The sequence below is a fragment of the Panthera onca genome, chromosome B3, assembly GCF_046562875.1.
Source record: "Panthera onca isolate mPanOnc1 chromosome B3, mPanOnc1 haplotype 2, whole genome shotgun sequence".
In the NCBI taxonomy this organism is placed as follows: domain Eukaryota; kingdom Metazoa; phylum Chordata; class Mammalia; order Carnivora; family Felidae; genus Panthera; species Panthera onca.
This window is the reverse complement of record NC_138344.1, coordinates 34,873,519-34,900,906: the sequence shown is the minus strand read 5'-3', so window position 1 is coordinate 34,900,906 and position 27,388 is coordinate 34,873,519. Positions and strand designations below refer to the sequence as shown.

General features: G+C 39.5%; 1 protein-coding gene and 1 long non-coding RNA gene across 4 annotated transcripts in view; one reads left to right on the top strand and one right to left on the bottom strand.

Annotated features, from left to right (window-relative positions):
• The window catches only part of UACA (uveal autoantigen with coiled-coil domains and ankyrin repeats), a 94,739-nt gene that overhangs the window by 26,600 nt on the left and 40,751 nt on the right, over nt 1-27,388 (bottom strand). The window contains exons 1-8 of one of the 3 annotated variants that reach the window (XM_060618140.3): nt 20,022-20,477; nt 17,703-17,836; nt 12,542-12,630; nt 9,531-9,595; nt 8,704-8,761; nt 4,963-5,033; nt 4,758-4,864; nt 1,079-1,260 (exon numbers count right to left, since the gene is read on the bottom strand). In XM_060618140.3, the coding sequence (XP_060474123.1) occupies nt 1,079-1,260; nt 4,758-4,864; nt 4,963-5,033; nt 8,704-8,761; nt 9,531-9,595; nt 12,542-12,630; nt 17,703-17,836; nt 20,022-20,060 (745 nt within the window). In that variant the 5' untranslated portion in view covers nt 20,061-20,477. Of the gene's footprint in view, nt 1-1,078; nt 1,261-4,757; nt 4,865-4,962; nt 5,034-8,703; nt 8,762-9,530; nt 9,596-12,541; nt 12,631-17,702; nt 17,837-19,243; nt 19,263-20,021; nt 20,478-27,388 lie in introns of those variants that run through there. The other 2 variants (XM_060618141.3, XM_060618139.3) reach the window with 2 other exon arrangements.
• On the top strand, nt 20,253-25,644 carry LOC144616718 (uncharacterized). Its single transcript, XR_013556362.2, has 2 exons — nt 20,253-20,336; nt 23,327-25,644. It is a non-coding gene; the product is annotated as an uncharacterized LOC144616718 (long non-coding RNA).

Sequence of the window (27,388 nt, the reverse complement as noted above, 5' to 3'; positions counted from 1 at the left end):
ATCAAAAGCTTAGAGAAATGTGTATATCCTGAGACCCATGATTCAATTTCTAGGAACTGATCCTAAGACTTATAAAAATATGCTAAAACATTTATGCATAATGACAGTCACTGAATTGTTACACATATTACTAAAAACTATAAACTTAAATGACACATACAGAAAATTGCTTAATTAAATTAAACTTAAATATATGGAATTTTAGGGGCACCTGGGTGGCTCAGTCAGTTAGGCATCCGACTTCGGCTCAGGTCATGATCTCATGGTTCATGAGTTCAAGCCCTGCGTCGGGCTCTGTGCTGACAGCTCAGAGCCTGGAGCCTGCTTTGGATTCTGTGTCTCCCTCTCTCTCTTTGCCCCTTCCTCACTCATGCTCTGTCTGTCTCTCTCAAAAAAAAAATAAATATTAAAGAACATATGTGGAATTTTATGCATTAATAAAAACCACAATATAGACAAAATGTTTATCTAGGAGGGCAAACTCTTCAACATTTATTACACAAAAAACAACCTGCAGCTCACTGTAAGTGAGCTTAATTTTACGCATGGGCAAAAGACTGAAAGGCTATTCCTCAAAATAGTAATAAGGAGTCTTCAATGGTAGGATGAGTAACTAATTCTATTTGTTGTGCTTTTCTGTATTTCCCAATTTCTCTTTCATAAAGATAGAGAAATACTTGGTACAGGTATCTGATAAATATTGGTTGAATATTTTATATACATGCTTAAACAAGGATTCTTTCTTTAAAACTTTTTAAAGAAAGCGCTACAGCCCTCCTCATCAAAAAAAATACGTATATACTAGTAAAACGCACTTGATTTGGCTCTTTCTCCTCATTGAACTTACTCCACAGTACGGGGTTTACTCAATCAACTGGCCAATATATGCCCCAAACACACTGCTCCAAACACGTGACTGCTAAAATCAAATACGCAAAGCTGCGGAACAGAGGGAGACAGACCAATGACGTGCATCATGAAGCAAGGTTTTGCTTCTTACAAACCATGGCTCCACCATCTAAATCTTTCAAGGCTGCTCTTTATTAAGCTAGACATTTCTCGTTACTTTGCTACCTACCTTTGTTGGTATTTTCCGATGCGGTCTTCAGTAAACTTAGGATGTCCAGGTTGTCACCAATTCTTGCATAGTAAGAGCTGTCATGGCCCAGGGCATCCAGCAAGCTTACATCAGCACCATTTTTGATTAAGACTTCCACAGCATCTTTACAACCATACTCACAACCTAGCATGAGAGCAGTTCTAAAAGAGAAGACAAGAGGCACAAAAGACCTTGAGAGAGATCCAAGAAGATATTTCAGAAACCTTCCAGGGGCTCCCTTCTTAAAGAATAAGTATTACTTATTAGGGGCGCTTGGGTGGTTCAGTCGGTTAAGCGTCCGACTCTTGGTTTCGGCTCAGGTTATATCCCACGGTTCATGAGTTTGAGTCCCGCATCAGGCTCTGCAATGACAGTGCAGAGCCTGCTCGGGATTCTCTCTCTCTCTCTCTCTCTTAAGATTCTCTCTCTCTCTCTCTCTCTCTCAATCTCTCTCTCTCCCACTCCCCCTCCCCACCCACCGCCTTTCAAAAAAATAAAGGAACTTAAAAAAAAAAAAAAGAATAGGTATTACTTTAAAAAGTCATACTTGTTATACATACCGATTTTATTTCATAAATTTAGCTTCTATTTTAACTTCATCACATTTACAAAAACATTTGCTGTGTGTCTTAGTTTGCAGAACTGAAAACCTCACATCACCATACATACACTTGTTGCTGCCGCTGCCGAACTCACCGCAAAATCTTCCAAAACGGATACTGTCACCCATCCATTCAAAACCCACAGCTATAAACCCACGCTATGCGAGTCCCTTCATGAACTGAACCTTGTATCATGCAAACCTCTTCACAGCGTCCCTTCTACTCCAAAACAAGAATCAGATTCCCGTCCTGATTTCTCTCCTTGGAAGAGCTTGCCTTCTCCTAACCGGGGACCTTCGCATCCTCACACTTAATTTCAAAACCTGCCTCCTCTATAAACCTTCCTCAACTATCCCCATTATCATGGACCACCGTAATAGGATCATTAGCACCGAAACCCTTTGCAAATAGTAATAATGTAATTACACAACTGAATCATCATGGAGATGTGGAAGGACGCTGGAAATTATTTTGTCCCATTCCTAGTTTTACTGCTGAGGAAACTAAAACATAACGAAATGGAGTGACTTATCCTATGTCTAACACTGTCTTTGACTTTGAACGTTGGATTTTGTAAGGAAATGGGACTCTTGCCTTATTCTATGTATACTCTGTTTCTCTTCTCACTCCCCAGTAGTTGCTGGAATACAATTTTATATCCACCAGGCACCAACAAAGTTTTTTTTTTTTTAATTAGGGAAAAAAAATGTTATAGATAAGACAGGAAAATAAAGAAATACAGAGTATCAGAAACTAAGATTTTAATTTATTTTTAAAGCCATCTGCTACCTAGCCTATTTAATACACATTGCCCTACCTTACTCTGTGTGTGTGTGTGTGTGTGTGTGTGTGTGTGTGTGTGTGTGTGAGAGAGAGAGAGAGAGAGAGAGAGAGAGAGAGAGACAGAGACATTCAAGTGCTTGGGAAAATATAAGATTAAAAAATAATAATAACATGGATCAACCAGATCATCCCTCTCTGATCCTAAACTTTATTTTTAAACCAAGTGTTCTTAGTCATACTTAGAACCAGATTATAGTATCTGCAAAAACAAAGTAATGCAAAAAAGCCACTTCCTTAATAATCACATTAATGATTTAATTGCTTAAGAATTTCCTCCTTTGAGAGGTCTGAACAATACAAACAAGTAGAACTATAAAATCTGACATCTAAAGACTATTTTATTATACTTATCTGCCTCTAATGAAATACAAAAAACAGGATACATGTTTAGAGGAATAAAACTAAGTCAAACGAAAGCAAAAATTTTACCAGTCATCATTTACAAAACGCCAAAAATCTGTTATAAATTATTGTAATGCTTCAACTAGGGGATGGGATGCATTTCAGATACTTCGTTGTCAGAAGCGTGACCATGAACATGAGAATTAATGCAGTGCCACCACACACTAGACCTACAGGAGGGGAAATGGAGAATTACAGACAGAAAGGGAATTACAGACAGAATTACAGACAGAAATGACATTGGACACAGAAGCAAAAATAAATGCAGGGAACCTCAGGGTACAGAAAGGAACTCGGTTTCAGAGAAGGAGACAGCACTATGCCCAGGCGGGGTAAGGAGAGGGAGCACGTTGGGGAAGTCTATAGAGAAAAACGGCAAGCTCCAGGACACCCAAGAACCTTTGCTCTCAAAAGATTCACTAACGAAGAAGCAGACTGTAGATGTAATTTTTTATTCCTCTCCCCCATATCTTATTTGAGCACATTTCTCATTGAAAATTGTTTTAAAACTTTTTTTTTTTTTTTGGTTTGGTCTTACATATTAATCCTTTATTTTTTTTTTTTTTGATGGTGCATCATTACTTTGTTTTTTTTTAAATTTTTTTTTTTTTCAACGTTTTTTATTTTTTATTTTTGGGACAGAGAGAGACAGAGCATGAACGGGGGAGGGGCAGAGAGAGAGGGAGACACAGAATCGGAAACAGGCTCCAGGCTCCGAGCCATCAGCCCAGAGCCTGATGCGGGGCTCGAACTCACAGACCGCGAGATCGTGACCTGGCTGAAGTCGGACGCTTAACCGACTACGCCACCCAGGCGCCCCCATTACTTTGTTTTAATGTTTGTTTGTTTATTTATTTTAAACCTAATTTATTGTCAAGTTGGCTAACAGCAGCCCCTCTGGAAAACAGTGTGGTGGTTCCTCAAAAAATTAAAAACAGAACTACCCTACAACCCAGCAATAGCACTACTGGGAATTTATCCAAAGGATACAGGAGTGCTGACGCATAGGGGCACATGTACCCCAATGTTTACAGCAGCGCTTTCAACAATAGTCAAATTATGGAAAGAGCCTAAATGTCCATCCACCGACAGATGGATACAGAAGATGTGGTTTATATATACAGTGGAATACTACTTGGCAATGAGAAAGAATGAAGTCCTGCCATTTGCAGCAACGTGGATGGAACCGGAGGGTATGATGCTAAGTGAAACAAGTCAGAGAAAGATCTGTTTTCACTCATATATAGAACTTGAGAAACTTAAGAAGACTTTAAAATAGGGGCGGTGCTTGGTGGCTCAGTCAGTTAAGCAAATGACTCTTGATTTCGGCTCAGGTCATGATCTTGCAGTTTGTGGTATCGAGCCCCTCATCAGGCTCCGTGCTGACAGTGCAGAGCCTGCTTGGGATTCTCTTTCTCTCCCTCTCTCTCTACCCCACCCCTGCTCTCGCTCTCTCTCTCTCTCTCTCTCTCAAAATAAATAAATAAATAATAAATAAATAAAAATTCTTAAAAAAAATAAAGTAAAAATAAAATCAGTAAGTGGGACATGATTCCTCTTCTTCAGTTTTCTGACCTGAACACAGGCTCCAATCACTGCTTGTATTCCACATTTACCCTGTCATCTTCCCCTATTTCCCTCTCCTTCCTTCATTAGACTCTGGGGAAAAAAGGGGGAAAAAAAAAGAAGTGGGTGCTAATTCCAAGGAAGGGGAGATCTAAGGGGGAGTGGAAAGGCCAAGGCACAGCGGCAGAGTTTCAGAGTCGCTGCAAATCCAGCTGGAGTCTGCAGAGCTGTGATAAAAGGGTTACCTGTTTTGTTTGTCTCTGGAATTAATATCCGCCCCTTTATCTATCAGCATTTGACAAATTGTTGGCCTACACATCTGAGTGGCCAGAACCAGTGGTGTCCGCCCATCCTAAGCAACAAGAAAAATAAAACAGCATCAGGACAACAAATCTCCCAAAGCATAAAAGGCAGAATACTTGGATTGAAATGAGAATATAACTGACTTACTACATCTTTGGCATTCACTGAGGCCCCGTGGTCACAAAGCAGCTGAATGCTAGAGGGACAGTCGGCCATGGCTTTGAGGAACAGAGGAAAATGATAAATGGTGAACATCTGGTGGTAAGACACATGGTGCTTTGCTACGTCCATAAAAGGCGTAAGTTCTTCCATTTCTAAACTACCGAGCTTCACGTCAGCTGCTCTCAGTTTAGTACAAGTACCCATTTTCTCTCTGAAAATGGATTAGACAAGATCATTTCATAAATGTTGTATAATGTATTGGGACTAAGGAATATTGTCACCCTTGCAGAAGACAATATGCTGCTACCCTACAGGTAAACATGGGAAATAAAAATAAATTTTCTACTTAGAATGTATTCTTAAATGTGGCTTAATCCTTGAAGGGTGAGCTCAATTATTTTTTCAGTGAATCATATTCAGTTGTTTACAGAAGAGTCACAGTAAATACGGTTTGACTCATAATTCATATTTCCTTTTAAAAGCAGAGACTGCAATGTCTGCCTTTAATGATGCAAAGCAGAGTCACTTTCCTAAAAATTCTATTACAAAAACCACACACTGCTTCTCCTCTGACCAACACTGGAGTTCATTATTTGTATTAGAAAAAAAATTATTGTTAACTTCATAAAAATAGGATTGTGTTTCAACTCCCCATGAGTTTTTATTAAAAGTTTTTATATTATTATTAACAAATACTCCCCATGAGTATTTATTAGGAGTCAAGACTAGACTATTACCCACAAAAAGTACAAAGTCAGCATTCTTGTGTGTGTGTGTATGTGTGTGTGTTAAACAGAATAAAACCAAATATAAGAAAATCAAGTAAATTTCATTTCTGCTGTCTTTAATCCAGCAAGCCTTTTATATAAAATACAAACTCAGTCTTAAAAAAAAAGAGATAAATTGAAGCTGAATACATTAATTCAGGAATTATAAAATTAACAACCATTCAGGCCCAATTAAAAGTAAGAATGAAAAAGTGTAAAAAGCATAGCAAAGTCCAGAATTACAATATGGTGAACCAGGAAAGTCAGTACTAAAGGTGCTATGGTGGAGAGTGGCAGCTGTTCATCAAACTGTGGTCACCCTTTCTTCCATGGTGATAAAGTCGTGCTGGGAGCATGGGAGCTCACCTGGAGACCACAGTTCCCAGAGTTCTTTGCATGCGGGCATGACCACGTGCATTAGATCTCACCGGCGGAATGTGACAGGAGTGACGTGTGCTACTTTCTGGCTCTAGGGCTTAAAAGTGTGGTTTGTACATTCCTCCGTGATCTTTCCCCTTCCTGTTAGCAGGAAAACACAAGTGCCTGCTATCAGCTTCAGCCTTATAGATGAGGACAACACCCTAGGCAACAGCAGAACTGCAAAGTGGAAGACATCTGGGTCCCTGAATGACCATATGGTACAGAGGCACAAGCCAATCTGAACACCAGGACTATGACACGAGAGAAAGCAATTGCTAGGTTGTCGGTTTTTTTAAGCCACTGTTATGTTATGGTGCCTTTGTCACAGCAGCCTAGTCTTAGCCCTAACTAAGACAAAAACTGCTATCAGGAGTTAGGTGCTATTACAACAAATACCTAAACGACATGGCACTGGCTTAGTGGCTGGACACTAGGTGGCGAATAAACATATTTCAGGCTAGAGGTCTTGTGATTTTTCTCATGCTGTGGCAAAACATTTGAAAGAGCTATCATCCATGATAGAAGCATATCATGTGGCTAGGGAGCCTTTCCAGGTGACTACAGAAGGGGTACCATGTGTCTATGGAGCCCTTCTAAGTGAAGCAATAGAAAAGAGCCAAAATTTTGGTGCGTGTTGGCAGCTGCTTACTACTTTTGGTGAGGTATTTACAAGAAAGAGATGAGGTCAAGCAAGACTCAGCCGGTTTATGAACAGAGATAAAAGGGAATAGAGAGCATCTAGATAGCTGGGACCTCAGAGATGTGGGGAAGCCAACTGTTTATATCAAACAGCAAGATACAAACTATTGTTGGTCACAGATTTTCTCAAGGACTTCCCAATAAGGAGAAAAGAAAAAAAAATCTAGTCTTGGAATAAACAACATCTTAAGGATACTATAATCCCATTCAAGAGTATGATTTCAGATGGCTTTAAGGTGGCAGCCATTAAATGAGGCAGGGAATCGTGAGCCTACAAATAAGGACAAGAAATAAAGGAGGCTTAAGAACTTTATGTCCAGAAAACAACTTCGAAGACAGATGTATGGAAGCAGCTGGTGATGAATAAACCAGAAAGTCCACCAAGGCTTTATAGGAACCGTACTACGCAAGGTCCCAGAAGCCCAGTCTGCTAACACTCATGATTGTTCTAGCCCTTAAGCTGCCTCTACAGAGGACATGTTCTCTGCCGTGCAATTTATCTGTGACCCTAGAGAATAATGGACAAGGAAGAACCTCCCAGAAGGCGGAGCTAGGGCCTGTAGAGAACAATGGATAAGACATTTCTCCTCAAGACCAAAAACCACATAGGCATCATTGAGGCTCAACTGACAACGTATGTGAAAATGCTTTGCAAGTACCACCATCTTATACAAAAATAAAAGAAAAAAAAATCATTGCGTAAAAAAATTAAACTATCCTAAAGCACATAAAATGTTTTTAAAAACTAAAAAAAAGGGGCACCTGGGTGGCTCAGTCGGTTGAACGTCTGACTTGGGCCCAGGTCATAATCCCACGCTTCGTGGGTTCTGGCCCCACGTAGGGCTCCGTACTGACAGGCTCGGAGCCCAGAGCCTGCTTCGGATTCTGTGTCTCCCTCTCTCCCTTCCCCTCCCCCGCTCACACTCTGTCTCCCAAAATAAATAAACGTTTAAAAAACTATTTAAAAAACTAAAAGATACCAAAGTTTGAAGGAAATTTGCAGTTTATTGCATTTTTCATTCAGACCACTTTCCTCTACTGCAGATATTCCATAAACATGAAGAGAGAAGGTAGCTATTTTTCTTTCCTTTGGCCTTCCAACAAAATGTAGGAATGTCAGACTTAAGAGTCAGGCCAGAGGTCAGACTGTTGAACATTCCAAAAATACTTTCGTACTTAACCTTTGCCTTGAAGACACCTAAAGAATAATGCAGATAAACTGAGATCCGTAAGTATGCATAATAAACTCTGTGAAATTACTAGTACAAATCTTTTTAAAAAAAACAGCACATTACAGAAACATGAAAATCAGCACTGAGACCTAAACCAACAGATATCACCACCATTAATTAAGAAATTACTACATGCCAGGCACTATTTATGATTTAATTAAAACCACTTACTGGTAGTATTAACTTCATTTTGCAGATGAGAAAAATGATGCTCAGACATGCTAATTAGGTAAAAGTAGTTTTTAAGAAAAGGAAAAGTCATCTTCCCATTTCTCCTACCAGTTCCCCTGCTCCTCTTGTCACACACACACACACACACACACACACACACACACACACACACACACACGGTGCCTGGAGCTCCTTGACAGCAGATCATGGTTTATTTATCTTTGGACTTTGGATATCTAGCAAACTAGCCTGGAAACGTTGGCTGAATCTTTTTAAGCTGTACAATCAAATAAATTTCACATCTGCATAAACAAAAACTTCGTAATGTTGTTTCTCCGCGAATTATACAAACGTATACGTTAAAACTTTGAAATTAATTTAAACGCCTAGCCGTTTCAACAAATAATTGCTTCTGTCCAAGCGCAACCTTCGCTCACCTGCGTCATGAAGCGCGGTTCTTCCCTGAAGGTCTACATGCTCAGTGGGACAATTGTACTGTTAAAACACAGAAACTCAGTCATCTGGGAGGGTTTTACTTTACAGTTAAATATCTAGACTCAAATGAACAGCTGTTATTTAATCTTAAAATATTCCATTTATCAAAAAAAAACTAAACGTCTACTAGACAAGCCACTAAATATTTTGACATGAAACAAATAACATCATACTGTAAAGTTGAGTTTTTCACCAAACAGGAAAACATATGGTACATTATAATAGCATGGGATGCAGAGACTGTTATTGTTTGGGTGTTTTTCTCACCAAGAGTTAAAATTTGAACTGAATCAGGAAAAACAAAGGAGGTCTGCTGTGAAACTTCGTGGCAACAACGTTTATGGAAATGTATGGTGGGACCCTTTCCCACTAGTTCAAGGAATTCTGTGACTGCTTGACTACAAGTTTAACTAAAGGCATTCATATCATATAGTCTAAGTGCCTGATGTTTATATAGAAACATATAGAGCCTATGTCGTATCACTTTATGTCACAGCCTAGACAACAGAAAACTCCAGTCTCCAGCTAATGTCAACAGGAAGGTCAAGCCTTTGTTATTTATTTTTAATACACCGAGTTATGCGATTCACTTCCCTCAGAGTTTCTGCTCTTTATTGTTCACGTTCTTTCACAAACGATGGGAAAGATATTACGTAAGTCAAAATTAGCCCACTATTTTCTTTGATCTCAAATTCCAAAAACACATTGAAGACACGTCTATTATTTGTAGTCAAAATAATAAAGCTGAAGTATTAACCACTTTTACTACCTGTAGAAGTTTTTGTAGACACAACGCATGCCCATACTTTGCAGCCAGGTGAAGAGCATTTCTTCCTAGAAAAGAAAGAATTAAAGACATCCACGAAGGGTTATTTCCTTCACGTGTGAATTTTCCAAAGAAATGGGACTCATTTTTCCAACGTTAGTTGACAGGACACTGAACTTATCAGCACGCTTTCACTCAGGTCGATATTTTAATAAGAGATAATATACACACCAACACCATGAAGGGGGGAAGAAAAATTAAACCTATAAATCCATAAAGAGCAAGAACTTGGCCATAGTCATCACTGTATCTCCAATATCCACAGTAGTGCCTGAGACAGAGTAAGTAAGTTAAGTCGGCACAGGAAAGAAGGGAGGGAGGGAGAGGAAGAGAAAGAGAAAAAGAGAATGGGGACAGGAGAGTGAGAAACATACCTAGATTTCTCATAATAATTCCAAACAGGCAGTGTGGACACTAAAGTGCAAGAAGTTAAGAGACCTAAATCAAAGAAACTAATTTTCAACTAAAATTCAAAGTTCATTAGGACTGTGGCTCTGAAAATAATGTGAAAATAATGTCTCTCAAATATAATGTGTATTAAATGTGAAAATTTAGGGGTGCCTCGGTGGCTCAGTTGGTTAAGTGTCCGACTCGTGATCTCAGGTCATGATCTCACGGTTTGGGAGATCAAGCCCCACATCGGGCTCTGCGCTAACAGCGTGGAGCCTGCTTGGGATTCTCTCTCTCTCACTCTCTCTGCCCCTCCTGCTCTCTCTCCTTCTCTCTCTCAGATACACAATTTTTTTTATTAAATGTGCAATTTTAAAGGAAATTATCATCTGAAAGATTAACTCTGAATACTGATCCAGAACAAATTAGCAGTGAGTCCGGGTCTTTAAACAGGTACAGGTACAACATACTCATCCACACCTAAACATCCTCGAATTACAAATAAGACAGATGTGATGACTTCAAATTTCAATTTGTTACTGTTCATGGACAAGTTTCCTAGAGCTTTTACACTGCGAAAATTGACAAGAAAAACTGTCACATTTACATGGCAAGTAAGAGAGAGTATGAAGTGGGACGGTGGGGGAAGGCACAGTGGTGACAGTCCCTGGTACTCAACAAACTGCCATAGAAACTTGATCAGATAAAAATGTCAGGTAGGTATTTCCTTAGCCAAATCCAAATCCAGCCACTTGAGAGGACAGAGTAAACAAATTAAGGAAACATCAAAATCTAAAGCACAACACTATGAATTACACCCAACACGATGAATTACACTATGAATGCCTACCTGGTAAGACCTGGGTCACAAATACCTCAAAACCCAAACCACACTAACTTGAAATCTGGCTATCTTTCACCTACGTTTGTACTGGTAACAAATCAAGGAGTTAAGATAAAATACATACCACTTTGGAACTGAATTGTTATCCAATATCCACATCTGGACTACAACTGACAATGTGACAGCAAACGAGAAAAGGTCCTTACCCTGAGGACAGGACAACTCGATGGAGAAAAATACTAAACCAAAGTAAAAAAAAGTATAACTGGACAACAGCAAAAACAAAAGACAAAGAGCTGAAGCAGAGTAGGCTGGAATGCTGCACACGAGATGATGTCTGCTGAGCCTGGGAAAGCATCTGAACCTATCTTCTCTGAAGGCGGGAGGGCAAAAGTCACTAGATCGGCCACTAGGCAAAAATACCCAGAGCGGAAAGAACACAGACAATACATAAGAAAGATGCTTGTTTGAATGAGAATCAGCACAATATCTAAATAAAGTCTAAAGAGTTCTAAAGAGATACACGGTTAGTCTGAAATTTCTAAAGCTAAATATTCCTCCACACCAATGGAATGCTTTTGTAAATAATTAACATATTCTTCTGTTCGTTCAGAGGTGGCAGATAAATAGAGTTTGTTCTTTGATTTAGAAGCTGACACATCTTTAGGTGAAGATCTTCCTCACTAACTCACTGAGATCTCTCTATCCCTCTGCCTCCCTTCCATTTCTAAACACGATGCTGGTTTAACTGTAACGTATTTGTCTATACACGGAACCACAGGATAAAATATGAAAGTTGTTAAGGAAATTCTCTGTTCTAGGTCACCTCCTATATTTATTGAATAACAAAAGTAGAACTGCAGAGAAATAAGCTGTCGAGAGAACGGAGAGCGGTCATCCTGAGAAAACCAGCGTGCGCATCGAAGAAAGACAATGGCTATCTTCACATGCTTAAAGGTCTATCCTGTGATGTGCAGACAAACTTAGGCTGTATGAGTTTGAAAGACAGACATGGGTACGACTACATGTAAGCAGAAGGCACTGAAAGAACCAGACTTCAAACTGTCTACAAAAAATTTTTTTTTCTCAATGTAGCTAACCAAATACAGCACAGGCTTCCTTGCACGGCATAATGGTGAAAAGCACAGACTCTGGTCACAGCTCATCCATTGAAGGACCCTGGGCAAGTCAGTGAATGGCTCAGTGCCTCACAGCCTCCCTGGGATGGTGTGAGGACAGAATGAGCTGGCACGTGTTCGTGTGCTCAGCAGAGTAGCGGGTGATGTGAGTGGCAGCTCTCCTTGTTATGATCATTAGCGGTAACGCTGTCGTTGTCATGAGGCCGTTAGTTCCCCGTCACGAGAGATGTTCAACCCAACGCTGAACCACCGCATGACAGCAAGAATTCATATACTCGAGGCTACGGGAGTAGAATCTAAATGGCCCCTAAAGGTCCTTCAAAACCTGAAATTTTAGGATTCGGGAACACTACCAAGACCAGCACTTGACTTCAGTTCAGCAACCCTGTCTCCGCACTTCCCTGTACTTTACCTCTTCCCATCGACGATACCTCAGAAGTAAACTTTCTCTTAACTGTTTAAAAAGAGAAAATTAAGGACTTCTCTTTTTAAGTCACGTTCGGGTCTGATTAAGGACATGAGCAGTGGACAAGGCTTGTCCTCTCTTTTCGTTGCACAACTGACTATGGAGGCAAACCCACCTGCAGTGTCAGTGGCTGTAATATCAACTCCATGGATAAGGATGGCATTCAAACATTCAAGATTCCCTTTTGAGGCCACAACATGGAAGCTAAACAAAAAGAAAATATTTGTTATGCACAGAAACTACTAAATGTCAGCTTAAATGTTCCATCAACGTCACCTTTTATTCAACACACACACACACACACACACACACACACACACACACACACACACACACGTTTTAAAGGCTACATGAAAACACCTATATATTTTATGTCAGAAAAAGAAACCTATCACTTATTACTGAAAAACTAATTTGAACCCAAATTTACATAAGGAGCCAAAACGTCCTAGAAATAGCTCCTTAGAACCAATGGAATATTCCAATGTTCAACAGTCTTAATAATAGAAAATGTATCCAATAATACCGCTAACTCTACAGTTTATTATTCAGTAGCGAAGGCACTGGTGCTAGAAGTCTGATAGATGCATGGAAAATTTTCTATCAGATTATTTTGCTTAGTTTCAAATATACTGAAACTGCCAAGACAACAAGTTATCACAGAATGCTAAGGCCAAAGACAATCAAAACACTTAATCCTTCTCTTTAGAATTATCAAATTAAACCTTGCAGAGAAAAGCCTTCAGGACAACAAACTAAGCAACGCTTGGAAAGCCATAAAAGTCATCTTCCCCAAAAGTACCAACAACTACCACCCATTCTTCCTTTTGTTCACAGACCTGTATGACTGGGCAAAGTTTCACACAAACGGGCATAACGGCACAAGCTTCCTAATAAGGCAAGTAAAGGCTGCTTAAAAAACTTACTTTAGATCATCAAGTATTCCAGATACAGTGGAAAATATCCCATTGTTTCTTTGATCATCTAACACTTTATTAACCAACCAACCTGTACAAAAATCTTTGGGGCGCAGTAAGAACAGACAGCGACTGACTGACTATACTCCACCAAATCCAAACTGGTAGGTAAACACAATAGGGCTTGCTAGCAAAGGATGTTGAAATCGGGTCAACATAGAACTGAACCCTAAATAAGGACAATAACCACTGTGAAGATGCCAGGAGATAAGGATGTGCAAGTTCTCTGCCAGGTGCCTGGATACAGACAAACTGAACATGCTCTCAAAAGGGGTCTTCCATAACCACATCATCTAAAATGTCTATGATTCCCCATTCCCTGAAGACTTAGTATGCCTACTTCCCCAATCCCTGCCTTTATTCTATGGAGAACTACGTATTATCTAATACACAAATTCAAGATTTATTTTCTTTACAGTCTTTCTTTATAATCTGTCACTCTCCTCCTACTCAAGTATAAACTCAACAAAAGCAGGGATTTTTGTCTGTTTTGCTTCCTATTACATTCCCCAGAACAATTTAAGTACCAGACAGATGACAGGCCCTCAAATATTTGAATAATTAAATGCCTGGAGTCGCGCTTGGGTGGCTCGGTTGGTTAAGCAACCAACTCTTGATTTCAGCTCAGGTCATGATCTCACAGTTCATGAGTTCGAGCCCTGTATTAGGCTCTGCACTTTGGGGATTCTCTCTCTCTCTTTCTCTCTCGCTCGCTTTCGCTCTCGCTCTCTGCCCCTTCCCCACTCATGCTGTCTCTCTCTTAAATAAACAAACTTTAAAAAAAAAATAAATGCTCAGAGACAAAATCTGGAGATAGGTTGCAAATTCACTTCCAGATATTACAACACTCCGTCATGTGTCTCAACTAGTATTATTATGATGGATTTATTTTTATTTTTTTTTAAATTTTTTTAACGTTTATTTATTTTTGAGACAGAGAGAGACAGAGCATGAACGGGGGAGGGTCAGAGAGAGGGAGACACAGAATCGGTAACAGACTCCAGGCTCCGAGCTGTCAGCACAGAGCCTGACGCGGGGCTCGAACTCACGGACCGCGAGATCATGACCTGAGCGGAAGTCGGCCGCTCAACCGACTGAGCCACCCAGGCACCCCTTATGATGGATGTAAATGCAAACCAGACACCAAGCACTAGTAAGTAAAATAAAGGAGGTTTGTGTACAATTTGAATTCGAGAGACAGAGATATTTCTGATTAAAGGAATACGGTGTTCACAGGAATCAGATAAGTTCTCCTTACAGTGGAATTAAATTCCACTATAAATCTATAAGATTATAAATCTCTTTTCAATACCAAAGTAGGGAATTATACTGTGCAAAGCACCATTAGAACCTTTTGAGGAACGGTAATTTCCTTCAAGCAAACATTTTTAGTCTCCCAACAATCTTGGAGGGAACATTTTTTTGTTTGTTTTCCTTTCTTAGCTCAAAAATTTGGAAGACTTCTTTCTTCAAAATAAATCAACTGGGGCGCCTGGGTGGTTCAGTCGGTTAAGCGTCCAACTCTTCATCTTGGCTCAGGTCATGATCTCATGGTTCATGAGTTTCCGAGGCCTGTGTTGGGCTCTGCCTGTTTGGGATTCTCTCTCTCCCTCTCTCTCTCTCCCTTGCTCACTCGCTCTCTCTCTTTCTCTCTCTCTCTCAAAATAAATAAATAAACTTTAAAAAAAAAAAAGGAAAAACAGATCAACATTACACTGATGATGTACCAAAGGGCAGAATTCACAACAAATCTACAATGCATTATTAATGCAGATGTGCTATAAATAGCACACTTCAGAAAGAAGACATATCGATCACTAACTTGTATACAAAGAGTCGTAAAGGAAATCTGAAAAATTAGTTTATAGAAATACTCTTTTTCAATATAAAAAAATCAACTTTAAGCTGTCTTTTTTTATTTATTTATTTTTTCAGTGTTTATTTTTTGAGAGAGACAGAGAGACAGAGCAGGGTAGGGGCAGAAAGACACAGAATCCAAAGACACAGAATCCAAAGCAGGCTCCAGGCTCTGAGCTGTCAGTACAGAGCCCGACATGGGGCTCGAACTCACAAATCGTGAGATCTTGACCTGAGCCCAAGTTGGAGGCTTAACCAACTGAGCCACCCAGGCATCCCAGAAGCTGTCTTTTTAAAAACAAGACCTGTATTTGTGTTTCCACAACAGGAAACCCAGGTAATACGGGACAATGGGAAAAACCACACAAACCGTATGACATCTGTGTGAGGGCATCAGTAAGCTAACAAGATAGTGAAAAATATCTAGACCAGGATGCAGGGAAGGAGAGAGGCCCAGAGAGGCGAGGGTGGTATCTGAAGCCATTTTTTGCCGAGGAGCATTTACTGATTCCAGAGAAAACGGCTGGGAGCCAAACAAACGTCACTTCTGACAGCCTGAGGGGACAGAGGGACAGGAATTGGTATCTGACTTTCCAAGTGGCAGTGGGGATTTCCGGTGACTCTGTCCCATTTTGCTTTGGCAATGGGCTGAACCCTAGGAGAGAGGTGAACAGGAAGAAAACAAGTCCTTGCAGTGACTATGGCTAGGCTTCAAATATTTCATTTCTGAAACTGGACTGAGGTCAAGAAGCACAGGTTACTTTGGTCTTAAATTTCAAAATTAAAAACAAAAAAAACCCAAGTCATTCAAAACGAACTCACTTTTGTAATTACATAATATACAGAAAGCATATCTGCAACATGTCCTATACACAAAATGCTTTTGGAAGCATACAGTTTGTATGCAATTTAGGAAGAATACAGTTTGTGTGCAAGGAGCAAAAGGAAAATATTTTATCCCATGAATCCTAAAAGACTTCTATTTCCTGCAGTGAAAACCTTAGAGACTAGAACTACTCACATATTTCACAAACTAAAGTTCATAGTTCATCAAATTACACTAGATTTTTATAACTCTGACCATCCATACAAGTAATTTCACTCCAAACTGAACCTCAGATTTAAAAAACATTAACAGAAACTGAAGCAATCATTCATTCAAAACATCCAAAGCATGGATAGGCAGAACTGAAGAAATCACGTTTCACTGAAGATTTTCATCCCAAAGATTGCCTGTATCTTCTAACATGTTGGCATTTGGGAAAAAAGAAACACGAAAAACAAAGTCACTTCTAGATGTTAAATTTTTACTGTTTATACTGTGAGCCCAAAAAATAGCTTCAAATTTAGCGAAAATAGGAGCAGGACTCAAAATAACTAATGTTGTCATAGCTATCAGACTGCCCCCTTGATAAAACTGAGACAGCATTGAAAAACTTGGAACTTTTCAAACCTTACCGGTATTAAAAACCAACTTGATTTTTAAGTTGCGCTTTGCTATGTTTCCTGTACTTAAATCTACAAGCATCCTAACGTATTGATCTATATCAAACTTTCACTATCCACTTCCTAATATTCATTTCTATATTTAGCATCTGGTTTCCAGTTATAATATTCTAAATAAACTCATGAAAGACTGAGAGGAATTTTAGGAAATGAGACTTTTCACCTCTAACTTTGGAAGGTTTCCCAGCGGTTTTAACTGCTGTAATTATAGAGCATGGTGCCGGACCATACACCTGCCCTTTAACCCAACTGCTTCCACCCTCAACAGGAAGGCAAGTGAAGAAGATTCGGGAGGGGCGGGAGGAAAGATAAGAAGGTCAACAAGCCAGTAGTCATTCTCGGGGACCCCAAAGCCAAAGGATGGGATCACCCCCTGTGCCTCCCTAAGACACACTAATTATTCTGCCTCTTCTGTTCTACACATTCTTGTTTAAAATGATGACCGAATATAAAAACAGATCGGGAGTTGAGAGGAAAAGTCCGTGTAATTACAGAAAACTCTTCCAACACAGAAAACTTGGGTTCACATCCCAGCTCTGTGACTTTTCATGAGTTTAGACCAAGTTATTTAACCTCTGTAGACTTTCTCCTACTGCTTTCAGAGGGCCGCTGCAAGGATCAAACAGGATAAGGAATATGAAAAAGGTGATACACAGAAATGCACCAAACAACCCAGGCTATGGTTTGCCATAGAGCCTAAACAACTAGACCACTGGGTAGTATTTTAGCATTCTCTGTCTAACTTGAAAATCTTTCAAATTGAGGACAGTTATTAGTCTATGATGTCTGAAAAGCAATGTGTGAAAGATTGTAGAGCATGGTTTTTGATCAAGGCTTTTTAAATTAATAAGTTGATAGCCACAATTCACAAATTTTACTTGTGTCCCAAGAGCATACCCAAATCCCCTTTGGGGAGTTAGCATCAGTAATACTTACGCAGATCTGCCCTCCACGTCTAGTTTGCCTGGATTGATGCCCTTTTTAGCAAGGATGGAGGAAACTTTTTCTACATCTCCCCTTTCTGCAGCTTTCATCAGTCGGTCATCATATTTATTCCAATCTGCTGCATGCTACAAAAAGAAAAAAAAAAGTAAACATGGCCTACTCTATATACTATATCAGCAAGACTTTCTAAACCAGGAAGGAAGAGGAGGGAAGACAATACTGCATAATGTATCATTCAATGTCGAGTCGCATCCCACATTTCCTTCTCCCTGCGATGCTGACTTCACGAGAAGAGCTTCTCCAAACACCTGATATTCAAGAAGCATTTTAAACGACGCTTTTGAGAAAGGGCATGTTTCTCACGTTCTGTTTTGTTTCCCTTCAGAGCCAAGAAAGGAAATTAATAATTGCCGAAGACATACCCCGTGCCAGGCATGAATTACGCAAACAACCCCCATAAACTAAAATCATCATCCCCATTTCACAAATGAGAAAAGTCAAGGCTCCAGGGACATTGAAAAACATAAGGGGCCAAACCCAACCAAGACTTCTCATGACTTCCAGAATCATGTGTCCTTCTCCTACTCTCTAACTCATACTTTCAGATTTGGCTCTGAAATCTATCTCCTATCTCCCAAGACCTTAGATGCAGTGGAATTTTGTACACATTTTAAAACACCTCCCTCCCCCCACCTTATTTAAAAGATACTGTTGGGAATATATTTATAAATGCAAATTAGACACACACACACAGACACACACACGTACACTGTCTCTGTCTCAACACAGAAAGCAATTCATCAAGGTTACATATTAGAATAAAAAGAAACTTCTACGTAGAACAAACTTAAAAAAAAAAAGCCTCTAAAGTATTAACTACTTTAAAATCCTAAAATAATAGGATTACAGGTGACTTTCATTTTCTCCCTTCTTTTTTACATTCAACATACAAAAAAGTTTTTTTTATATTAACAAAACTCAGTACATATATTTAAGAGGAAGATTAAAGGAAATTTTTTAAATAGGAGTATGTAGCACATGATATACACCTTCATTGTATCAAGGTTATTTTCAGCTTTGGAGAAAATATATTCAAGACATTCCAAGGCCAATAACTTGGATTTTTTTCTTAGTAGGCAGAAATGTAGAACCCAGAACTAAAACATACATTATTTAAACAAGTAAGGTTTTAGCCTTTTAAAATATTATACAGTAAACCTACTGCTAAATTCTGTACTAAGCCCAGTATTATTTCCAGAACAAAGAAAGATGTACCTATTTTTCACTTAAACTTACAAACAATTCCTGTGTCCACAAATACCATAACAAATCCCTGAGGGAGAAAAAATGAATCTCTTATATGAAGCATATCCTCTAAATGTTTCATCATTATGATTACTTAATATCACCTATCTCCTTCAAATGGCCACACAAAATCACCAGTCTTCTAGCTAAATAAGCAATGTCTTCCTTACATACTTAAAGAAAGTGAAACTGCATATGAAATTTGAAGAGGAGAAAAAGATAAATACATTACATTTTTAACCCACTCCTGAAGTGAAATGTTTCAATGGAATCCGGTTCAAGAACCTACACAGACTTCAGAATTGCTGCCTCTAAATCAGTTAAATTTGGAGATGAGCCCACTTCCGCCTAACTTCAAAAGCACAAATTGTCAACTCTGAGATTCGCCCTGTTTATTGGCTCAAGGTCTACACAACATTTTAGGCACCCCCTTCTTTAGCTTTAAAACAAAACAGTTTAGAGACTCGAAACTGGGGAGTGGTAGTAGATGCAGGCTTAAGAGACTTTGTGTTTTCAAATGCCTAAGGGATTAAGTCACGTTTAACACACAAATACTGGCTCTAAATTGATTAGTTTATCCTTGCAGCTAAAACAATCTGTTTTATTTCCAATTAAACTTGCTGCTGGGGAAAAGAGTTATTGAAAACACTGGAAAAAATTGTAAAACCCTAAAGTAAGGCTTTTTAGGAGATAGTTAAACATGACCAAAGTCTCATATTCTCATGTGATTTTTCAGTTCCACTTCACGAAGTGCCGTTTCCATTTGGTCCACTGTCAGTTAACAGAAACACTGCTCAATTACGAAGATTCTATTATGAGCTTCTTAAATCCAGAAAAAGAAACAAGAACTTTTGTTTTCTATCATTAACCCCAGCCTACTAATCAAACAGAAAGATAGTAAACAAGGAGACCAAAATTAATAAAACAGTAGTCCACTTTAAAAGAATACGGTTTGGAAAGCCTAACCAAGAATCTTTTGTTACACTGCGCTACAGGGATACCTACTCTGTTCTTAGGAGCACAAGAAAACCAACAGTTCATCATAGACAGGATTTAGTTTCTTGTTGCTAGCAGCAAACGGCTTCGCCTTGGGTTACAAATCTCTGCAGCTCACAAAGCACGCCCTCAGACAAACTCCTAACCAGTGAATCCGTCCCTCGCTTTACAAATCTTCCTGCTCTACAATCTTCATGCTGTGCTACACTTAGCTTGGATCTCTAACGATATTTTCTTCGTCTTCGGGATCCTTCTCCGCCTTCATACCGCTTGAAAATTATCTTCCTTGCTGAACAGCACTTGATTGCGAGCGGCCGGAGTCAGGTACCGTAACTCCTCCTGTTTCTTATTGTTTAGACGCTGTCTTTCAAAGCTGTCCCTTTCAGGGACTCTGCTGGAAAACCTGCACAGCACTCTACATCCTGCCTCAACACTGCAACCCAGACGCTGCAGTGCATGATAAAACTGTCCACCTCCGAATCCTCCTGTAAACAAGGGGTAGACGGTCTCCCATTGGTCAGGTTCTATTTTAGATTCCATAGGCCTTGACAGCTGAGTGATAGAAAAGAGCAGCTAAGAATATACTGTAAATGCATGCTTCTCCTCTGAGTAATAAATTTCAGGTCTACTGGGGACAAATGACTCAAACACATTGTAAAACGTGCTTATTATACATCGCGTGACATCACGACAACACTGTTAAGAGACGAATTTGGTTATTCCACAAGACAACATTTGAAACCAGTTTCAGTCTTCGGATCTACCGTGAAGTTATAACAGCCTTGATAAACAGGATATAAAATTCTATTTTAAGCAAATGTGTCACACTTTAATTTAATACACAAACACATACAGAGTGACGCTTTCAAATTTTCTCCATTTTCCTTCATACCCCTGTCGGGCTTACTCTGCATACAACCAGGTTTCAATTTACAACTGCTGCCAGTCTGTCTCCTAACATGTTAAATGAGAAGAGCAAGAGGCGTTGCCAAGACATTAAATAGACTGCATCATGATGAATACTTTCGACAAATTTTAAATTTAACTCCGTACTCTTCATGTCTAAGTTTAGCACCCTGCCTGATACAACAAGTAAATATTTTACCAGTGGAAAGTCAAATTGTCTGGATTCAGGAATTTTTAAAAAATACATTAAAAACCTAACGAGGCAAATAGATATTGAACACTGGGCTAGACGGTAAATAAAAGTCTATTTGGAGACAAAGCAGACTACTCCTCTACATTCTTTATGACGTTTAACATACTTGTACCAATGTTCCTTACTTTATCAAGGAAAATAACAAACATCCACAAGTTCCAGGGTGTTGTTTACCGTGTATTACCACAAGAGCGTGACAGTTTACGCTTCCTCCAAAAAGACCAATTTGGGAAAACTGTTTCATGGGAATGTAAAACATTCCAACACAAGTGTTTATAAGAAGGAGGTAAGTGCTATACTATAGATCATGCTGCCAGTTAAAAACTGTTACGAACTAAGTCCAGGCATTGAGGTGCCTGGGTGGCTCAGTCGGTTGAGCATCCGACTTTGGCACAGGTCATGATCTCGCAGTTCGTGGGTTCGAGCCCCACGTCAGGCTGTGCTGACAGCTCAGAGCCTGGAGCCTCCTTCAGATTCTATGTCTACCTCTCTCTCTCTCTCTCTCTCTGCCCTTCCCCTGCTTGTGCTCTCTCTCTCTCAAAAATAAATTTAAAAACATTAAAAAAAATTGTTCTGAACTTAAGCAATCCATTTCCTACTAAATTTAAAATATTAGGCGCATATTCTAATTATAAAATACATAAGGTCATACTCCATAATATATTATTTTTGAAACAATTATTTTTTTCCCCAAATCGCATCAGACATCACAATGGATTCTTGGCTCGACCCTGAGACTCCACCCACTCTATTTCACCCTTCTTCAGAGGAAATCTGGGATAAAATTCAGGCCCTGTTCTTTGGTTAACAAAGCAAGCACATTCTTTCTAGAAATAGACAGCCAAGGGAAAGGAAATAAAAAGGAGGAAATCTGTAATGAGTAATAAAAGCCATATAAGGAGCTGTTCACACTAAGGCTCAGGAGATGGGATTTATGTGCTCTCCTCCACTGTGGACATCCTGAGCCTCTCCACCCTCTGTCACAACCTCCTGTTCCCACTCTCACACCCTCTTTCCCAGCTATTTCTCAGAAACTCTAAGTCCCACCATTGCTTGTCCCCCGTGCCTGCAGGTTCTTCCCTCACTTTCTCCAATGACACTTCCTCAGAGGGCTTTTCAAATCTCCAGTCTAAACAACCCCAGCTTCACTCTACTCCTGCCACTACTTTTTTTCAAAGTAAGTTCTACACCCAACATGGCGCTTGAACTCACGACCTTGAGATCAAGAGCCACATGCTCTACCGACGGAGCCAGCCATGCGCCCTTACTCCTACCATTCTTGACCTGCCCTGTTTTACTTTTCTTCATAATAAATACCCATCAGTATCTGCCATTATATCATATGTTTATTTGTTAGCTTACTGCCTACGTCTGTTTTTGCTTTAAAAAGAATCAAAATAATCCGGGGGCGCACTGAATTCAACAGCACATTATAAGGATCATGACCATATGGTGTCTATTGCTGAAATGCAAGGATGGTTCAACACATGAAAACTGATCAGTGTAATATTCCACATCAACAGAATTAAGGATGAAAATCACATGAGCATCTCATGTGTATCACATGAGATACAGAAAAAACATTAGGCAAGATTCAAACATCTTTCATGATAAAAACTTCAACAAACTGGAAACAGAAGGAAACTACCTAAGAAGGGTCATATATGAAAAGCACACAGCTGGGGCGCCTGGCTGGCTCAGTCGGTTAAGTGTCCAACTTCAGCTCAGGTCATGATCTCTCGGTCAGTGAGTTTGAGCCCCATATCAGGCTCTGTGCTGCTGACAGCCCAGAGCCTGCTTTGGATTTTCTGTCCTCCTCTCTCTCTGCCCCTCTCCCACTTTGCACGCGTGTGCATTCTCTCTCAAAAATAAACATTAAAAAAATTAAAAAAGGAAGAAAATATTTCCACTTACAATAGCATCCAAAAGAATACAATAATTAAGAATAAACCTAATCAAGGAGGTGTAAAACCTGTACCCTGAAAACTATAAAACATTGCTGAAAGAAACTAGAGGAGAAACCCATATAAATGGAAAAGGCAGTGTTTGTGGCTTGGAAGACTTAATACTGTTAAGATAGCAATACTTCCCAGAGTGATCTACAGATTCAAACAATCCCTATCAAAATTCCAATGGCATTTTTTTTTCTTGGCAGAAATAGAAAACTCCATCCTAAAATTCATATTGGATCTCAGAGGCACCCAAACAGCCAAACAACCTCAAAAAAGATCAAACAGCCAAATAATCTTGAAAAAGAAAACCAAAGTTGGAGGTCTCACACTTAATGATTTGAAAACATTTTATAAAACTACGGTAATCAAAACAGCGTGGCACTGGCATAAAGACAGATATACAGACCAATGAAATAAGACCGCAAACTACTGAAATGGACCTCACATATGTGGTCAAATGGTTTTCAACAAGGGTTCTAAGGCTACTCAAAGGGGAAAGGAGAGTCTCTTCAACAAATGGTGCTAGGGAAACTGGATATACACACGCAAAAGACTGAAGTTGGATCCTTGTATCACACCATATACAAAAATGAATTTTAAATGACTAAGACCTTAAATTTAAGATCTGACCACAAAGCTCTTTTTTTTAGGGCCACCTGGGTGGCTCAGTCAGTTAAGCAGTTAAGCATCCATCTTCAGCTCAAGTCATGATCTTACCGCTTGTGAGTTCCAGCCCCACGTCAGGCTCTGAGCTGACAGCTCAGAGCCTGGAGCCTGCTTTGGATTCTGTGTCTCCCTCTCTTTCTGCCCCTCCCCCACTCATGCTCTGTCTCAAAAATAAACATTTTCTTTAAAAAAAAAAAGCTCTTTTTTTTAAAACAAAATTTATTATTTACTTATTTATTTATTTATTTATTTATTTTTGAGAGAGAGACAGAGCACAAGCAGGGGAGGGGCAGAGAGAGAGAGGGAGACACAGAATCTGAAGCTGGCTTCAGGCTCTAAGCTGTCAGCACAGAGCCTGACATGGGGCTCAAACCCATGAACAGCAAGATCATAACCTGAGTCGAAGTTGGATGCTCAACTGACTGAGCCACCCAGGTGACCCCTGACTACAAAGCTCTTAAAAGAAATTATAAGAGGGCACCTGAGTGGCTCAGTCAGTTGAGTGTCTGACTCTTGATTTCAGCTCAGGTCGTGATCTCAAGGTTGTGAGATCAAGCCCCATGTTAGGCTCCACGCTGACAGCACAGAGCCTCCTTGGGATTCCTTCTCCCTCTCTCTCTGTCCCACCCCCCCCCCCACACACACACACACACACGCACACATGCACTCTCTCTCTCTCTCTCAAAACAGATAAACTTAAAAAAAAAAAGAAAAGAAAAAAAGAAACTACAGGGAGGGAGATTCAGGACAATGGATTTGACAATGATTTCTTAGATATGAAACCAACAGCACAGGCAACAAAAGCAATAACAAATGCGATTACATTAAACTTAAAAACTTCTGTACATCAAAGGACGCAATCAATAGAGTGCAAGGGCAACCTATGGAATGGGAGAAGATTTTTGCCAATTACATATTAGATTTTTATATTTACATATTAGATACAGGGCTAATATGCACAATATATGAAGAACTCCTACAACTCAGTAACAAATAACCCAACTAAAAATGGGCAAATGACTTGAACAGACCTTTCTCTAAGGATAATACACACATGACCAACAAGCACATTAAAATGATGCTCAACACGATTAATCATTAGAGAAATGCAAATCAAAATCATCATAAGGTATCACTTCATATTCATTAGAATGACTACTATCAAAAAAAACAGGAAAGAGTAAGTGTTAGCAAGGATGTGGAGAAAATGGAACCTTTATGTGCTGTTGGTGGGAATGAAAAATGGTATAGCCGCCATGGAAAACAGGATAGCGTTTCCTCAAAACATTAAAAACAGAGCCACTATATGATTCAACAGTCCCTACTCAGGGTATCTATGAGAAAGAATTGAAAGCAGGGTCTCAAAGAGGTATCTGTACACCCTGTTCACAGCAAGTATTCACAATAGCCAAGATGTGGAAGTAACACAAATGTCCATGGATGGATGGATGAACAAAATGTGGTGTATACGTGCAACGGAATATTATTCAACCATAAAACAGAAGGAAATTCTGTCACATGCTACAACATGGACGAATCTGGAGGACATTCTGCTCCGTGACGTAGACCAGTCCCCAAAAGACAAACGCCGTACGCTTCCACGTACACGAGGTATCTGGAACAGTCGGATCACAGAAACAGAGAGTAAAATGGTGGCTACCAGGGGCTGGAGGAAGAGGGAAGTGGGGAGTTATTGTTTAATGGGTATAGCTTTTCAGATGTGCAAGATGAAAACATGCTGGTGATCAGCTGCACAACAACGCGACTCTACTTAACGAGTGAACTATACACTTAAAAGTGGTTAAGACAGTAAATTGCATGTGTTTTTTACCACAATTAAAAATGAAATAAATGAGGGGCGCCTGGGTGGCTCAGTCGGTTAAGCATCCGACTTCGGCTCAGGTCGTGATCTCGCGGTCCGTGAGTTCGAGCCCCGTGTTGGGCTCTGTGCTGACAGCTCAGGGCCTGGAGCCTGTTTCGGATTCTGTGTCTCCCTCTCTCTGACCCTCCCCCATTCATACTCTGTCTCTCTCTGTCTCAAAAATAAATAAAGGTTAAAAAAAATTTTTTTAAATAAAATAAATGAAAGAAATGCAATCTCTCACAGTTTCATTGTGATTAATAATTTAAAAAAAAACAAGACGGTGAGGATACGGATGAGACAAGATTAACTATAGGCTAATAATTGTTCAAGCCAAGTTATAGGTTCATGAGCATTCACCATACTAAACTATTCTCTCAGCTTCTGTGTATTTCACACACTTTTGATACTTGGTCCAAGAAGTCTGGTTGGCGTATAAATTGTAAACTATTTTACATGCTTATCACCAAGGCCCTTCACGGGCTCACTAATATGGCAGGAAACGAAGCATATCCTTTCTACTCAATCCTCCCCCGATTAAAATCAAGCTGTTAACATTTCAACATATTTTGGTGAGTCCATAGTCATATGCTATCAAGATAAGCCCTGTGATATCAAACAAAAGCATTCTAAAACATTTTTTAATTTTCTAAATTTTATTTATTTATGAGAGACAGAGACAGCATGAGTGGGGGAGGGGCAAAGACAGAGGGGGACACAGTATCCGAAGGAGGCTCCAGGCTCTGAGCTGCAACACAGAACCCAATGGGGGGCTCAAACTCACAAACCATGAGATCATGACCTGAGCCAAAGTCAGACGCTTAACAGACTGAGCCACCCAGGTGTCCCAATGCTCAAACAAAAGCATTCTCAAAAGAAACCGTTAAGTTTCTTAAGGAGCACTAATGTTTATTGTATATCATAACAAACATCCTTCTAAAGTCAGGGACTGCATTCATTTGAATAAAGATATTCATCAAACTCAGAATGCAGCAAGCCCAACTTTGTATGGTAAATGTTAAAATACAACTGTTTCTAGAGAACAAATAGATCATTCTAACACAAGTAGTTATTTCGCTTTCTAGACCTAACAGGATGATAATGTTAAGCTCTAAATCAGTATAAAGGAAGTCACTTGAAAGTTTTTTGACAGTGACTCCCTCATATTAACATCAATTGCAAATTCATATCTTTTTTGGAAATTATGAGATGTTTAAAAATTTTATGAAAGTAATGCATATGCAGTGTAGCAAAGTTATAATACATTTCAGTTTGTATGTTAAAATAAAAGGTATAATTCTACCATGAAGAAAGACCATTATCAAAAATGTTGTATACAAACCTCTAATCTCTTTTCTGTTAAAAGATCTAATCAAGATTTCTTTTTTTTTTTTTTTAATTTTTAACATTTATTTATTTTTGAGAGACAGAGAGAGACAGAGTGCGAGCAGAGGAGGGGCAGAGAGAGAGGGAGGCACAGAATCTGAAGCAGGCTCCAGGCTCTGAGCTGTCAGCACAGAGCCCAACATGGGGCTCGAACCCACCAATCGTGTGATCGTGACTTGAGCCCAAGTCAGACGCTTAACCGACTGAGCCACCCAGACACCCCAAATCAAGATTGTTTTTAAACCTACATGAGTCCAACGGTTGCCTCATTTACTCAATATTTAGGATAGAAGGTCTCCTGAGAAGAAATGTATAGATGCAAATACATAAGGAGACTTTAAAATATATGCAA